We start from the raw sequence: 17,438 nt of genomic DNA, 5'->3' as shown, positions 1-17,438 counted from the left end.
TCTTATGAAGTGATTCTGGGAAGATAAAACTGCTCATAAAACCAAAAAGATGAAAGAAGGCAGATTTAGGCAAGTGCTCCTATAGTAAAGCCACTTATAAAATTGTCAGATAAATCCCTTCTCTTGGTGAAAATTGAGTGATTTAGAAAACTGCATGAAGAATAATAGTGGGTTTTAGGGATTTTCCTCAAAATTATACATAGGGAGTGACTGAACTAGAATCTAAGTTAAATTTCTTTGTCCACAGTTAGGTACAAACATACTACAGTGCATTAGAGCCTAGATCTTAGTTAACTCATTTCCTACTGCATCCCCAGTGTCTAGCAGAGTGAAAAAGCCCTAAGATACTGTTAGAATGAGTAAAGTATATAAAAAAGTAGAGACATTACTTTGCCTAGAAAGGTCCTAAGAGTCAAAGCTATGATCTTTCCAGTAGTCATGTACAGATGTGAGAGTTGGACCATAAAGAAGGTTGAGGATCGAAGATTTGATGCTTTCTAACTGTGGTGCTGAAGAAGACTCTTTGAGAGTCGCTTGGATAGCAAGGAGATCAAATCAGTCAATCCTAAAGGAAACCAACCCTGATTATTCATGGGAAGATCGATGCTAAAGTTGAAGCTCCAATACTTTAGCCACCTGATGTGAATAGCTGACTCGCTGGAAAAGACCCTGATGCTGGGAAAGATTGAGGGCGGGAGGAGAAGGAGGTGACAGAGGATGAGATGGTTGGTTGGCATCATCAACTTAATGGACATGAGTTTGAGCAAACGCTGGGAGATAGTGAGGGACAGGGAAGCCAGGCATGCTATAGTTCTTGGGGTCACAGAGTCAATACATGACTTAAGAGACTGAACAACAATAACAAAGTTATCAAATTTAAGCAAGATTTTGCATTTAATCAGTACTGCTATTGAGATCTGGGTTATAACTTTAGTGTCATTAATTATTACAAAATTACTTAGGTTCTCTGAACCTGTACTCATTCAGTTTTGAAAAATGAGAATAAAACTTACTATTAGGCCAGGTACCTTAAATGTGAATAAGAAAGCGAGGAGAGGTAAAGGTAGAAAAGACTAAAACAGACAGAACAAAAATAATAAATAAATAGAAAATAATAGTCATAATGAATGAAAAAACAAGAACAAAAATAAGGTGCTGCAGTAATAATAACAGATAACTACTACAAAAGTAAGTATGTAGTTTTAAGCACAGTAAATGACATATGTGCTCCAAAAACACCAGCTTTCCTCTCTGCCTCCCCCTGCTAAATTATGAATTGAAAACACTGAACATGAAGAATATTTAATTCAAATTCTTGAGTAAACAAAGTAATCAGAATACATATTTTAATATAGACAGCAAGACAGAGGAACAAGCACTTTACAAGTATTGGTCTCCAGCATGCAAGAGAAAGGCATGTATCAGTTATAAACATATCCTTTAACCAGAAAGATTCGTGTGCAATCATACTATTCAAGTCTGAGCAGAGTTCTTAAACTCTCCAAGCCTTGATTTCTTAACTTAGTTGGAAAATGAGAACAATATAAGCAGCTACTTCACTGAATTATTATGAAGATTAAATGAAATAAGGAATAAGCTATGGTAACCAGAACAGTTTGTAACTAGCATAAAAACAAACACACAGATTAATAGAACAGATTCAGGAGGCCAGAAATAAAAGAATCAAGAATATACAATGGGGAAAGAATAGTCTCTTTAATAAATGGTTTTGAGAAAACAGAACCACAAGCAAAGGAATGAAACTAACCCCTGTTTCACTTCACTCACAAAAATCAACTCAAAATGGATTAAAGAATTGAACATGCAACTGACAACCATAATTCTTCCAGTAGAAATAGGGGATAAGCTCCCCGACATTGGTCCTGGCAGTGATTTTTTGGATTTGGAACTAAAGCACAACAAAAACAAAATAAAAATAAATAAACGGTCCTATGTCAAACTAAAACATTTTCACATAACAAATGAAATACATGGAATGGGAGAATCTATTTGCAAAAACAGATATGAAAACAGGTTAACATTCAAAATAAAAACTCATACAACTCAGTCACAAAAAAACAAAACCTAAAAAAAAAAACAAAACAAAACCTGATTCAAAAATGGCACAGGAACTTCTTCCAAAGACATATAATGGCCAACAGGTACATGAAAAGGTGCTCATAATCATGCAAGGTCAGGGAAGTGCAAATCAAAACTACAATCAGAGTATCAATTACTTCACACCTGGTAAGAATGACTATCATCAAAAAGACAAGAGATAAGTATTGGTGGCAAAAATGTAGAGAAAAGGGAACACTTGTGTATGGCTGGTGGGAATGCAAACTGATGAAACCATCATAGAAAACAATGATACAGGCTCATCAAAAACTTAAAAACAGAACTACCATACTATCTAGCAGTTCCACTTCTGGGTATATATTCGAAGAAAACTAAATCACTTTTGAAGAGATAGTCATTCAGCCTTACTCACAATAGCCAACCCATGGAAACAACCTAAGTATAAATGCATGGATGAAAAGGATAAAGAAAATGTATTAATAGTATGGACACACAATGCAATATTACTCAGACACACACAAAAAGAAATCTTACCATTTATGACATCATGACAACATGGATGGAACATGATGACATTACGCTAAGTGAAATATCAGAGAGATAAAGAAAAACAACTGTGATCTCCTTTATATGTGGGATCTAAAAAAAGCAAACTGACGGAAACAAAGAACAGATCTGTCAACGGGTACAAACTTTCATTTTTAAGATAAATAATTTATGGGGATATAGGGCATAGCCAAAAACGGGTTAACCAACAGTGTTTGACACACCATCTTTCAGTAAAGGACTACACAAAATGATCATTACTACAAATCCGATGAATGTCTCTAAATGGATCACAAAATTATGTTTTTTATTTTTTACTGAACGGCTTGGAAAGAAATTATTTTCAAAAGTAAACTTCGGTAACAATCAGAGTTAGCACATGAAAGAAAGTGCTTAAAATTTAAAAAAGATGGAGGCACTGGTCCAAACAGTTGAAAATGTATTTTAGATGTCGAGTCTACAGCTTGAGAAAGTTTTCCTAGCGGTGTATTCACATTCCAGAATGGTTGAGAGCAGCCCGATGGGCAAAACTTGCAAAAAGCAAAGCTGCAAGCGTTTAAGAAGGCGGCTGTCAGGGAAAGCCACCCTTGGTCACCAAGCAAGTAACACCAACAGGGCTGGTGAGTACAGAGGTGACTTCTCCTTCTACCCCCTAGCAGTGGCCTGGGCAAGTTCTAACCTCTCTGGAACCTTCGCTCAACCTTCAAGTCCGTCAACCCGCGAAGATAATGGGGCTACAGGTAAGGCGGCCGAGGCGGAGCATGCGGTGTCCTCTTCCCAAATCTTCACTCGCCCCCAACCAAGCTCGCGGCCCCCAACTCCACTGTGCAGAGACAGACGGTGAAATCGAAGAAGCTAAAACTTCTGCCTTCTTACAGAAGGCACCACCCAGGGCGTCGCCAGCGAACGCCCAAGGAGAGGGCGGCGTCTTCCCACCTCTTCAGACTCTGGCTGGGCCCCTCAGCCCCAAAGGCAGGAGCGTCTCTCCCCCGGGACCGCCCACATCAACTCCTCCCCAGCCACTAACCAATACCTGACGTCACCTGGGAGCAGTTCCACGCGGGGTTGACTTAGAGAAACCTCGGGAAGAGCGGTCCGGCGAGCGACGCCACCGAAGGTACAGTCATGTTGGGCCTCTTTCAGGTCACCAGCGCAGACACGCCTCGGCCGCTGCGCCTCCCGCCTCCGGGCGGTTCCCCCGCACCTCGGTACCGCCGCAGCCTCCCGCACTGCACGCCGGGAACGGCCTACCTCCACTTCTCAGAGACATCAACGTCCTAAATGTCCCGGCCTCCAAGCAGAACTGCATTTTGGGATTTGGAGTCCTCATCTCACGCCTTCACTTCGTCCTTAACACACAGTGCCGGGAACTCGCGGGGGAATCTGAACGTAAAGCATCACCCACGGTCGTGAAATGTAGGCATCGCTAAGCATCCGGGCTCTTGTTGCGGCCTCGGCGAGGGTGGGGAATGGTGTCGCCTAGCAGCCGCCGTCGCTATTACTCGCTCGGGACCAGTTGGCGGGATCCAGTGTCCGACTGGAACGGCGCTGGAGAGCGGTCAGGTTTGGCGGCTGGGCCGGGCCGAGTGGGCAAGGTAGCTGAGAGGCAGGCCGCCGCTGGTTGCCAGGTTTGGTGTAGGTAGGTGGATCCTGGTGAGCGCAAACCGAGAGTCTGTTCCCACGCAGGTTCTTTAACCTTCGGGGCCCAGATAGACGACAGCTCAGTTTCCCCGTTCCTTAGCCTCCTGTCCGCAATCGGTTTGCTTTCCCTTCGCTTCAGCCCTCATTTCCCAGGCCCAATTACACTTGTTTCAATCGTATATTTATTTCCTCACTTTCTTTTCTTTCTTTTTTTTTTAAATCCTAGCTCTTGTTTCTCAGAATCAGGGCTCAATTTTAGCCTTCTAAGCACCCCCGCGCTTGGCACCATTAGGTGTTCCAGCGCTCTGGTGGCAAGGGAGCGTGGAGGAGCAGGACTGAGTCTTAGTTCTGCCTTAGACTTAGTTTAAGCGTGGAAGCCTTACATAAATTATTTGACCGATAAAATATGATTTGTTGCAACTGCTGTACTTTTCATACAGACTATTTAATCGACATATCTGTTACACAATTAAGGAGCAATAGCTCTTTGCAAACACCCTAGAGAGTTGTAACAATGTGATCTGTAACAACTTTAAATTACTGTAAAAACAGTAATGCTACTTAACCTTGTAAATGCTAATACCCACTTGTTTTGTTACTGAAGGTAAAGCACAGTGAAAGAATTCAAGATGCCACCTAATATAAACTGGAAAGAAATAAGAAAGGTTGACCCAGATGAGCTGCCTCGTCAAGAAGAATTGGCAGATAATTTATTGATTTCCTTATCCAAGGTACTTAATTGATAAAGAAAGCATAGATACATACATACAACTATGATTAATTTAAATTGTCCCTGAAATCACTGAATGGTACAACTGAAAGAATTCTTATATTTTGCTTAAGGATTATAAAATATGAAATTGTTGCTTTTCTCTTTACTTAGGTGGAAGTAAATGAGCTAAAAAGTGAAAGTCAAGAAAATGTGATACACCTTTTTAGAATTACTCAGTCACTAATGAAGGTTTGTATGCAGTACTAATAGCTTTGACTATTAGAGAAAGCTTAAGAATCTCTTCTTAGATAAGTTAATCTAAAGTACTTTGTAAAATCTAAATGGCAGCTAAAGTTCCTAAAATAATGTGTAGGGGAAACAGAATGGTTGTGTTTTAAAAAGCATAGGGATGTCTTATGTTAGTGAGTGAAAGTCGCTCAGTCCAGTTTGACTCTTTGTGACCCCATGGACTATATAGTCCATGGAATTCTCCAGGCCAGAATACTGGAATGGGTAGCCTTTCCCTCCTCCAAGGGATCTTCCCAACCCAGGGATTGAACCCCCATCTCCCACATGGTAGGCAGTTCTTTACCAGCTGAGCCACAAGGGAAGCCCAAGAATACTGGAGTGGGTAGCCTATCCCTTTTCCAGCAGATCTTCCCGACCCAGGAATCAAACCAGGGTCTCCTGCATTGCAGGCAGATTCTTTATCAACTGAGCTATCAGGGAAGCCTGTCTTATGTTAATTATGTTATAATTTGTTAGAGTAGCCAACCACTGTAGGGATTTATTAGAAGAGAAAGAGATTTAGATGTGAGAATACCTTATAAGGGCTTTCCTGGTGGCTCAGCTGGTAAAGAAGCTGCCTGTAATGCAGAAGACCTGGATTCGATCCCTGGCTTGGGAAGATCCCCTGGAAAAGGAAAGGACTACCCACTCCAGTATTCTGCCCTGGAGCAAAGAGTCAGACAGGACTGAAGGACGTTCACTCACTCTCTTACCTTATAAAGGTCAAAGACTATTGAGTAAGTGGAGGCAGTGGTAAAGGGTTAACGAGATTCTAGCGCTGGTGTGCATACGTGCTAAGTCACTTGAGTCATGTCCAACTCTTTGTGACACCATGGACTGTAGCCTGCCAGGCTTCTCTGTGCATGGGATTCTCCAGGCAAGAGTACTGGAGTGGGTTTCCCTGACCTCCTCCAGCAGATCTTCCCGACCCACCTCTTTTATGCCTCCTGCATTGGCAGGCAGGTTGTTTATTGTTAGTGCCATCTAGGAAGTCCTCTAGAGCTGAAAGTGAAAAGTGAAAGTGAAAGTCCTTCTCCAGGGAATCTTCCCAGCCCAGGGATTGAACCCAGGTCTTCCACATTGCAGGTGGATTCTTTGCCAGCTAAGCCACAAGGGAAGCCCTCTAGAACTGAATGTTACTGTAAATAAAAACTGGGGATAGAAAATATGCATATTCTTTACATTTGAGGAGACAAGTGCAGAAAGTTTATAGCAGGTTGTAGAAGAAACAGATGTTGGATATAGTTTGGAATAGGCTGTCCAGGGCCTTAATGGCATATCTTAACGCTCAACAGTTAGAAGCCATTAAAGGTTTTTGAGCTATACAGTTGCCTTCAGAAGGTTAAATTAGTTATGTTAAATGACAAATTGAAGAGAATTGAAGTGGTTTAGACATAACATTATGTAAGAAGTTAGACATAAAATTATGGACTAGAATAATGAAAATTAAAATAGAAAAGAGAGATAGTTGAAAACATTACAAAGGGAAAGTTGCAATGCTTGAAATAAGACTTGAGGGAAGAAGAGGAATCAAAGATGTTTCAAACTTTTAGGAATCTAGAAATTATAACCTTAAGAAATTCACCTATTCATTCAGCAAATATTTGCAGAATGTCTCCTTGTGCCAGGCATTGCAGGCCCTAAGTAGTAGGATAGTAAATAGAACTAAATTATTTTTAGTGCTTATGTTCTGATGTAAAGGCATACTGAAATAACTTTTTTTAATGTTTAGATGAAAGCTCAAGAAGTAGAGCTAGCTTTGGAAGAAGTTGAAAAAGCTGGAGAAGAACAAGCAAAATTTGGTAAGTGCCCTGGAGAAAGGATTACTGTGGTGTTAAAGAGTGGATTCCATTTATTCACTAAGCAATAGAGAATCAACTTTAATATAGAGTCTATAATATTTGCATAGTTTATTTCAAAAGGTTTTTCTAGAACTCCTGTTTCATGGAAAATGTACAAAATAGTTATTTTCTCTTGTGTTAGCTTATTATAAATATAGAGTTTAAAAATTAGTTTTATTATTTTATTGAAATTTATATAAAGTTTGTTTTGAGATAAATCTAACCAGTTCAAACATTTGTCTTTTTTAATAGAAAATCAATTAAAAACTAAAGTAATGAAACTGGAAAATGAACTAGAGGTATGTTCTTTTGTATTCCTTAGGGTGTAATTGTCATAAATATTATCATTTTCAATTATTATTTTCAAATTTTTTCATTATATTTGGCTGGAAAATCAGTGAAATGATACTGTGTTTATAATTACTTGTTCAGTATATATTTTATATGCCTATTTATGTACCTTAAATTCTATTAAGGATTGCACATCTAATTGTGAACAAAATAAAAATGTTGAGTAACCTCATGGAGCTTACAGTCTAGATTAATATACAGAGAGATTACTATTACTGAGGTGCAGTGAGGCATGTTGGAATTTGAAGAACAGTGACAGAAAGGTATAGGAGAAGAGGAGCTTTCTGAGAAAGCCAAGAGCCAAAATGTGAACATAAATTTTCAGTGAAGGAACTGAATACATTGAAATTATGGAGATTATTGGAAAGAATGTGATACAAATGGATTAGTCTTTATAAAGAGGAAGGACCTTTATCCTTTGTACTTGGAAGGAAGGAAGAATGGATGTTTACAGAAGCTTTTCATGTTGGTAGGTTTAGTGCCTGGAATTTGAGAGGATGAAGAGGTCATCTGCTAAAAATAAGAGTGGGAGATGTGTAGTCAAATTTTAAGGAAGTCAGATAAAACCAAAAGTATATGGAGAATGAACTGGAGATTTCAGGATCTGGAATGTTCGGATCTTGGTTCTTTCACATATTAGCTCTATGGATTCAGATGGTTTTATTTTTTATTCCTTATTGTATATCCAGCTTCTAGGGAAATACCATTCTCAATAAGTACTTGTTAACTGAATTATGAGAGCTTCCCCAATGGCTCCGTGGGTAAGGAATCTGCCTGCAATGCAGGAGATGTGGGAGACGCGGGTTTGATCCTCAGTTTGTGGGATTTTCCCGGCAAGAAAAAGTGGGCTGCAGCCCACTCTGGTATTCTTGCCGGGAAAATCCCACGAACTGAGGAGCCTGGTTGGCTATAGTCCAAAGGGTTACGAAGAGTCAGACACGACTGAGCAACTAAGCGCAAGCACAAGTGAGTTAACGGAGTCAGATCAGGTCTGTGCTGGTGTTTAGCAGGGCAACTGCTACAGGACAGAAGAATAGGGCAGTTGGCGATATTGGTTGAAGCAGTGATTATAAAAAGCTAAATAGGCAAGGAAATCAAGATTGGGATGTTAGGGAGAGATTAAGGAGAAGAGGAGTCAAGGGATGAAAGGGTCTTGTGAGGTAAAAGGGCAGATGTTTTTGTGAATAATTGGAGAATGTTTCTGCTTAGACAAAGTCCTGGTGTGGGGATGGGAGTATGAGGCTATAATGCAGACACGAAGAGAGTTTAAAAAAAGAAAGTCCAGAATGAAAGTTACATATGTATAGAAATTGCTTGGGGACTTTTGATGGAAGACTGTGAGCCATGTGCCAAAATTTCTCAGCGAATTTTGTGAAGGAATGACTGGGAAGTTGGTAGTTTGCTACTTTCATGAATAGGTAATGTTAAGAAAGCTGGCTATCATGTGAGATTCAAAGCAGCAGGAGGAGTTTTTACAGGATGACGGAGGAATGATAGCCTAGAAATTATAGTTTGGGGTAAATCAACACCTTTTCTTAACCTCTAATTATATGAGATGTGAAAGAATAAGCATTTCCAATCTGAAAAAGTTCCAAATGAAGTAGTGTACTAAAAGAGCCAAGCTATAGCTAAAGCAAGAAGATAGAAAGGATAAGTCAGTGGAAAGGCTAGGGAAGTAAAATACTAGTTTACCTTGGAAGAAGATTTTCTTTGAGAGCATAATGTAGAGCTTTTTGAGGGAGGTAAAGAGTGAAAAATTTGGTTAACATAGAAGAATAACAGAACTGAATGGCAGGGAGATGACTTAGAGACAGATTAGAGGACCAGAGGATTTTTGGTGTTTTTGACCATGACCCAAAGTAACTGGAATATGAAGCAAAATGTATTTAGTCTGCTGCAAGATTTTAAAGGTATCTAAGTCTGGATGTCTAATATAATAGCACTAGCTATGTGTGGCTGTTAGCCTTTAAATTAATTACTGTGTAAATTAATTACAACTTAAGAATTCAGTTCATTACCTGCACTAGTTGCATCTCAAGTTCCCAGTAGACACATGTATATAGTGGCTATTGTATTGGGCAGTGCAGAGAACATTTCCATTAACCTAAAAAGTCCTTTTAGATAGCACTGGTGTAAATATGAGTCAGTGATATGAGGGGAAGGGCTGCTTAAAATCTCCGTGGGTCAGTGACTAGGGTGGAGGCTCAGGTGGATTTTGGCGTTGTTTCAGAGCTCTGGTACTCAGGGAAAGACTAAATAGTTCATTGCATAGACCATTATATGCCTTTGTAGTTTACCCTGATGCCTGTGGCTCAGCTATAACAGAATCTGAGTGATTGACAGTCAGTTCTTTGTAGCTCTGGGTGGCTTAGGAAGAGCTTAAAGGGTTGCCTGTGAACTAAAGCCTAAATACACTTAATAAAAATGGTTCTTAAGCAACTTGATTTTAAACACCTGGTGCTGATTATAATAAAATTTAAAAGTCGAAATAACTGTTTGTTTGCTGTTGATTCATTTGACTCTCCAAATGTAATAGAATTAATTTTTACTTTTGGTTTATTACTTTCAGATGGCACAGCACTCTGCAGGTGGGCGTGACACTCGGTTTTTACGTGATGAAATTCGCCAGCTTGAAAAGCAGTTGGAACAAAAAGATAGAGAATTGGAGGACATGGAAAAAGAGTTGGAGAAAGAGAAGAAAGTTAATGAACAAGTGAGGCACATTTTTCTATTGACAGTTAACTGTTCAAGTTACCAAAAAACACTACCTGTTTATAGTTTTTATCATTTTTTGTAATGATACCAATTTTTATGTATTTGTGGAAATTGATCTTTATGTATTTCTAAGGTTTTATATCATAGCTGATGTTGTCATCCCGTCTTTAAAATACAATGGATCAGAAGGTCTAGTGAATGAATATGACCTAGACATTAATTCTTTATATATGGAGGTATCTTTTTCTGCAGATGTTAAGAATTCTTTACATAAAGTTGATGATTAGGTCTGGAATATTGACATGAAAAAATTAAACATGCAAAAAACAACTGATTTTCTTATTTGTCATAATTTGGGGAAAAATTTATATTTATATTAGTACTAGACTTGGAAATTAATGTTTAATGATATATTCAATAATAATCAAATTTTTTATTTTCTGGCATACCTCACTTTATGTAATATAGAGGTTCTTAAAGAGTGTTAATGTCACCATTTTGTAAATCAGTTCATATATTAAATCATAATGTGTCATCTTTTGTACAAGCACAGTTTATTACTACCTCTTATACTTGTTACTTATAAAATAATTTAATGTTCACTATAGTTTGAGAAAAAATTATATTTTTACAGATAAATTTATATTTCCTTTTAGAAAATAGTATGTTTTCTTTTTTTGCCTCCACTGTCACTGACTTAGTGAAAAATTTGGTGTCTACATGTATTAGTTGTCCCATTCCTGATGCCCAGAAGCTTTTGTGTCCTTTATAAGGTCAATGTCGTATTATGTCCAGATAATCTTATTTTGTCCGTCATTCTCTTGGAAACAGATGGTTATAAATATAAGTAGATGACATTGATTATGAGGTAATGTTGATATTTAAAAAGAATTCATCATAGACTGATATATAAGGAAAAGTGTTCCTATTATTTATGTATTTATTTTCGGCTGTGCCACAGCACATGTGGGATTTTGGTTCCCCTACCAAGGATCAAACACCTGACCCCTGCTTTGGAAGCATGGAGTCTTAACCTCTGGATCTCCAGTGAAGTCCTGAATTCCCATTCTTGATGTATCTATTTTATTAGATAGTTTGGAAGTAATGTAAAACTGAGCTATTAATATCTATATAGTTTTTGCAGTGAAAAAAGTGTAGATTGATGCTGAAAGGTGGTGAATGGTGGCTTAGTGGTAAAGAATCCACCTGCCAATGCAGGTGAGGATCCTCAGCATGCCAGCAAATTTGGGAAACTCAGCAGTGGCCACAGGACTGGAAAAGGTCAGTTTTCATTCCAGTCCCAAAGAAAGGCAATGCCAAAGAATGCTCAAACTACTGCACAATTTTACTCATCTCACACACGAGCAAAGTAATGCTCAAAATTCTCCAAGCCGGGCTTTAGCAATACATGAACCGTGAACTTCCAGGTATTCAAGTTGGATTTAGAAAAGGCAAAGGAACCAGAGATCAAATTGCCAACATTCCTGGATCATTGAAAAAGCAAAAGAGTTCCAGAAAAACATCTATTTCTGCTTTATTGACTATGCCAAAGCCTTTGACTGTGTGGATCACAACAAACAGGAAAATTCTGGAAGAGATGGGAATACCAGATAACCTGACATGCCTCTTAAGAAACCTATATGCAGGTCAGGAAGCAACAGTTAGAACTGGACATGGAACAACAGACTGGTTCCAAATAGGGAAAGGAGTACGTCAAGGCTGTGTATTGTCACCCTGCTTATGTAACTTCTATGCAGAGTACATCATGAGAAATGCTGGGCTGGAAAAAGCACAAGCTGGAATTGAGATTGCCGGGAGAAATATCAATAAGCTCAGATATGCAGATGACACCACTCTTACGGCAGAAGGTGAAGAAGAACTAAAGAGCCTCTTGATGAAAGTGAAAGAGGAGAGTGAAAAAGTTGGCTTAAAGCTCAACATTTAGAAAACTGAGATCATGGCATCCTTTCCCATCAGTTCATAGCAAATAGATGTGGAAACAGTGGCTGACTTTATTTTTGGGGGGCTCCAAAATCACTGCAGATGGTGATTGCAGCCATGAAATCAAAAGACGCTTACTCCTTGGAAGGAAAGTTATGACCAACTTAGACAGCATATTAAAAAGCAGAGACATTACTTTTCCAACAAAGGTCCATCTCTAGTCAAGGCTATGGTTTTTCCAGTAATCATGTATGGGTGTGAGAGTTGGACTATAAAGAAAGCTGAATGCCAGAGAATTGATGCTTTTGACCTGTGGTGTTGGAGAAGACTCTTGAGAGTCCCTTGGACTGCAAGGAGAGCCAACCAGTCCATCCTAAGGGAAATCAGTCCTGGGTGTTCATTGGAAGGACTGATGTTGAAGCTGAAACTCCAATACTTTGGCCACCTGATGTGAGGAGCTGACTCATTTGAAAAGACCCTGATGCTGGGAAAGATTGAGGGCAGGAGAAGGGGACGACAGAAGATGAGATGGTTGGGTGGCATCACCGAGTCAATGGACATGAGTGTGGGTAAACTCTGGGAGTCGGTGATGGTCAGGGAGGCCTGGTGTGCTGCAGTTCATGTGGTGGCAAAGAGTTGGACACGGCTGAACAACTGAACTGAACTCGAGAAGGAAATGGCAACCTATTCCAGTATTCTTGCCTAGAAAATCCCTTGGACAGAGGAGCATGGTGCGCTGCAGTCTGTGGGGTTACTGTAGAGTTGTACATGACTTAGTGACTAAATAACAACAAAAGTGAAGGATAAGCTCTCAGCAAATTATCTGTTTAGTTGACTCAGTGAAACATAACAGACTTACAGATTTCTTATCATGAAGGATCCTACCTATCTGTACAGTAATAGAATTGCTTAGGGAGATGTCTTTGTGTGTCTTTTTCTAGGCTGTTGTTTTTTGTCTAGCCTGTATATTCATCAACTTCTCATCACTGATACCGCTCACTTTTAGGTAATCAGAACTATCTTGTCCATTCATATCCTAGACTACTATCTTTATTCTTAGGCACACACACAGACAACCTGTTCAGTCACTAAGTCATGTCTGACTCTTTGCAACAGCATGGAATGCAGCATGTCAGGCTTCCCTGTCCTTCACTATCTCCCAGAATTTGCTCAAGCTCGTGTCCATTGAGTCGATGATGCCATCCAATTATCTCAGCCTCTGTCACCTCCTTCTCTGCTCTCAATCTTTCCCAGCATCAGGGTCTTTTCCAGTGAGTCAGCTCTTTGCATCAGGTGGCCAAAGTACTGGAGCTTCAGCATCAGTTTTTCCAATGAATATTCAGGGACAACTTGAATACAGTTAATGTACCTTTCCAGCCAGTAGGTTACTTGAAATAGAATATGGATATGAGTTGCTTTGGCAATTTGTTTTTCCCCTTCGCCAGTCATTCAGTTTTACTGAGTACTTATAGCATGCAAAATACTAAGGATACAGTGGGCATACTGTTCTGCTTCTTAGCCATATTCACTGTCAATTACAAAGATAATATAAGATAATAGGATACTCAGGATACATTCGGATATAAGAATACTCTGGGATACTATGGGAAGGTATACCTAAGTCAGTCAGTTTTTTTTTTGAGTTTGAATTTTTATAAAACAGTTTTTCAAATTTATTTTTGGCTACACTGCATCTTCAGTGCCGTGCGGGCCTTCTCTAGTTGCAGTGAGTATGGTCTACTCTTTAGTAGCATTACGTGGGCTTCTCGTTGCAGTGGCTTTTCTTGTGGAACATGCATATTCCAAAAGGATATTTGTGGATAGGAAATCATGAGAGACACTGGATAGATGATAAGAGTTTGTGGGTCATGGATATTGAAGCAATAGAAGTGATTGGAAGGCTGATCTCTGAGGCATAGAAATGTCTAATGAAATAGAGTGTTTCAAGGAACAGCCCAAGAAAAGATATCAGGAGTATGATGTTTCAAAAACCAAGGAAAATGAGCATTAGTGTAAACAGTTTTGCCTTTAAGTTCTTGAAATGCCTTTTCTTGTTAAATTTCCCAGTTCAAAATAGGATAGGACTGTTTCTTAATTCCCAGATGATAATAATGATAATGGTAAACTTCTAATATTTGTAAGCATGCTTGCTAAGTCACTTCAGTCGTGTCCAACTCTTCACAACCCTAGGGACTGTAGCCCTTCAGGCTCCTCTGTCCGTGGGATTCTGCAGGCAAGAATACTGGAGTGGGTTGCCGTGCCCTCCTCCAGGGGATCTTCCCGACCCAGGGATTGAACCCCGGTCTCCTGTGGTTCCTGTACTGCGGGCAGGGTTTTTACTGCTGAGCCCCCAGGGAAGCCCCGAAATTCGTATAGCATATTGCATTTTATTATGAACTTTCTTTAAACTTTTTATTTTGAAAACTTTATCTTCATGAAGATTTGAAGAAAAGCAATAAGCACTCACATACTCCTTACATAGGTTCACCGGTTAACATTGTGCTAGATATGCTTTATCTGTCCGTATCTTGGCACAGAGACTTACTGCCCTCCCCTCCCCTCCTCCTCTTGCTTCCCTCTCCTCTCCTTTCTTTTTTGGTGAGCCATTAGAGTTAATGTGAGATATTGTGATACTTCTTATTTAAATATTACAAATATTATATTTTATTCTTAAATATTTCAGTATATTTCCACTGAAAGGAGAGGTATTTTTCACTACAACTACTTATATAATTAGCATACTCAGGAAATGTAGTATCAACTCAATGCTGTTTTCTAATAGATAGTCCATAATCAGGTTTCCTCTGTTGGCCCAGTGATGTCTTTTTAGTTTTCCCACCCACAATCCAAGCATTCATGCTTCTTTTTAAGCATTGTGTTGTACTGCTTTATATTTCTAAGTAAGTTAATGCTCCCTGAGAGTGGAGTCTTTCAGCTCTGATGATAGAACTGCAATACAGTAAAGATCTTGGACAGAAGACTGCTCATTAATAGGTTTTAGGCTGGGGAAGAAGAGTAATGGTTTTGTTTTCTGTATCCTTTGGTTAGAGTTTTCTGTTTGTTAAGCTCAACTTGCTTAATCCTTCCTATCCTTAGTTTTTAAAATTTTGGCTTACTCTTCATGTCTTGGGTCAACGTGAAGTCCTCAGTAATTAAACATTCTCTGTTTTATTGAAGAGAAATTGAAAACCTGAAATTACATTGAATTAATGCTGAATTTTCTTTTTTATCTGTTTTTTGCTATTTTAGTTGGCTCTTCGAAATGAGGAGGCAGAAAATGAAAACAGCAAATTAAGGAGAGAGGTTGGTAAAAAAAAATTCAGTAGTTGTGGTGCTTCAACAAAGATACTTATTAAAAAAGTTTCCATAAATTAATTCTGTAACCAAAACTGGAATTGTCTAAGTAGTTGATGTTTTTGAACTGTGATTTTTATGATATGACTTTGTCTTAGAGAAGTAGAAAATAAATAGAAAGGTGAGACCGTTAAGTACTACATTCATTTGTTAGATCTCTTTGGGTAAATCTTTCTTTTTTAGCTGTTCTTTGCTTGTTTGCTAACTGAATATGTGAGTGAATTTCTGCCTTACTTTCTCTTGTTTTATCTGGCATTCTTTTAAAACTTTTGTTTCTTAATGAAATCTTACAAATTCTGTTAATTATTTGGTTCTTTTGAGCCAAACAATGTACATTGTTTATCATGAATTTTTATTTTTTAATATAATCAAAATTTTTTTGGTTTGGTTGGTAATTAATATTCTTGCTTTCTTTGATTATCCAAAATAATATCTTATTCTCCTAAATTTTTTTTCCTTTAATTTCTTATTATTATACTTAATTATGTATTATCTTTCTCATTTCTAATTACCTCCTTCTTGTTCTTTTCTGGAGAACAAACGTCTAAAGAAAAAGGTGAGGCTTTAAGGGTTGTGAAACCTTGGGATTTTAAAGGTGTGTTTTGAGATCATTACTTAGAGGGTGAAATTTTGTTTCTTTGGATAGTTTTTTAAATAGAATATTGTGTTTAATCTACATTCAGAATGAACAGCTTCGTCAGGATATTATTGACTATCAAAAACAAATAGATTCACAAAAAGAAACACTTTTATCGAGAAGAGGAGAAGACAGTGACTACCGATCACAATTGTCTAAAAAAAACTATGAACTTGTCCAATATCTGGATGAAATTCAGGTAAAATGGATGGAAATCAGTTCAAAGCGATAATTTTTTATAAAACTTTCATTTATAATGTAAATCTAGTGTTTAGACCTACATTTAAACATATTTAGTGTAAATCTACAAATGTGTATTTGTAAAACATGAAATAAATTGCATCTTTGGAGTTCCAAATCTTGCAAATTCATTCTTGTTATATGTCTATCTTGTGCATTTCTTAAGAACTGAGATTCTTATAGTTTTCTTGATATTTAATTTGATTTAGTTGGTAATTTGATTTAGTTGATACTAAATATGTATAAAGTTCCATTTTCTCCAGCAAACACTTATGATTCCATTTAATTTTAATTTAAATTTGTTTTATTAAATTGTTTTTAACTGTAATGCCTTTACCTTTCCTAGACTTTAACAGAAGCTAATGAGAAAATTGAACTTCAGAATCAAGAAATGAGAAAAAATTTAGAGGAGTCTGTCCAGGAAATGGAGAAGATGACTGATGAATATAATAGGATGAAAGCTGTTGTGCATCAGACAGATAGTATGATGGACCAGTTAAAAAAAGAAAATGATCATTACCGGCTTCAAGTAAGGATTCTTGTTAGATTAACTTATTTGGACAGACTTCATATTGCCTCATTACTGTTTATTTGAAATTGGAAAGTATTTTTTACTTTCTAGGATATGAGATTTTTGTCTTATGCTCTAATATACCATCTTACACTGTAATATGTTGCCATGCTGATATATTTGTCTCTCTATATATGGTTTTCTGGTTTCCTTACACATACCTTATAGTTCTTGCCATGTAGGATGTATAGGTGATATCTGAATGAATATATAGATAGCAGTCCTGCAAAGCTATTAATTTGGGGAATTTTCTACTAAAGACTCTTAGAGGTCCTGTGAACCATGAAGTTTAATTTTACACCTTAGAGTAAATGCACTCTGCATGTCATAGAAACCAGTTTATTGTTCACTACTTACACAGGATTAAACTTGTTAAAAAATAGAGTAATACTTAAAAATATAATTACCTTGTAACAAAAAGTAATTTTACAACTATAAAGATGCACAGACCATTTAATGTCACCCTAGCTATAGAACTGCTTCAATAATGAATATGCCTTTAAATATATATGTATATGTGTG

General features: G+C 37.9%; 2 protein-coding genes across 9 annotated transcripts in view; one reads left to right on the top strand and one right to left on the bottom strand.

The window, feature by feature from the left end:
• Positions 1–3,900, bottom strand: part of TMTC3 (transmembrane O-mannosyltransferase targeting cadherins 3) — a 59,948-nt gene extending 56,048 nt beyond the window's left edge. For 2 of the 7 annotated variants that reach the window (XM_043880803.1, XM_043880814.1), the window contains exon 1: positions 3,669–3,806. The gene's annotated coding sequence lies outside the window, so the exon portion shown is untranslated. Of the gene's footprint in view, positions 1–3,304; positions 3,588–3,658; positions 3,835–3,876 lie in introns of those variants that run through there. The other 5 variants (XM_043880807.1, XM_043880818.1, XM_043880821.1 and 2 more) reach the window with 5 other exon arrangements.
• The window catches only part of CEP290 (centrosomal protein 290), an 89,148-nt gene continuing 75,575 nt past the window's right edge, over positions 3,866–17,438 (top strand). For both annotated transcript variants that reach the window (XM_043880789.1, XM_043880783.1), the window contains exons 1-9: positions 3,866–4,264; positions 4,871–4,997; positions 5,150–5,227; positions 6,999–7,068; positions 7,360–7,406; positions 10,028–10,171; positions 15,364–15,417; positions 16,152–16,304; positions 16,692–16,874. In XM_043880789.1, the coding sequence (XP_043736724.1) occupies positions 4,896–4,997; positions 5,150–5,227; positions 6,999–7,068; positions 7,360–7,406; positions 10,028–10,171; positions 15,364–15,417; positions 16,152–16,304; positions 16,692–16,874 (831 nt within the window). In that variant the 5' untranslated portion in view covers positions 3,866–4,264; positions 4,871–4,895. The remainder of the gene's footprint in view (positions 4,265–4,870; positions 4,998–5,149; positions 5,228–6,998; positions 7,069–7,359; positions 7,407–10,027; positions 10,172–15,363; positions 15,418–16,151; positions 16,305–16,691; positions 16,875–17,438) is intronic.

This window comes from Cervus elaphus, chromosome 3 (genome assembly GCF_910594005.1).
Source record: "Cervus elaphus chromosome 3, mCerEla1.1, whole genome shotgun sequence".
In the NCBI taxonomy this organism is placed as follows: Eukaryota; Metazoa; Chordata; class Mammalia; order Artiodactyla; family Cervidae; genus Cervus; species Cervus elaphus.
Note: the sequence above shows the minus strand (reverse complement) of the source record. Positions and strands in the feature narration are given on the sequence as shown.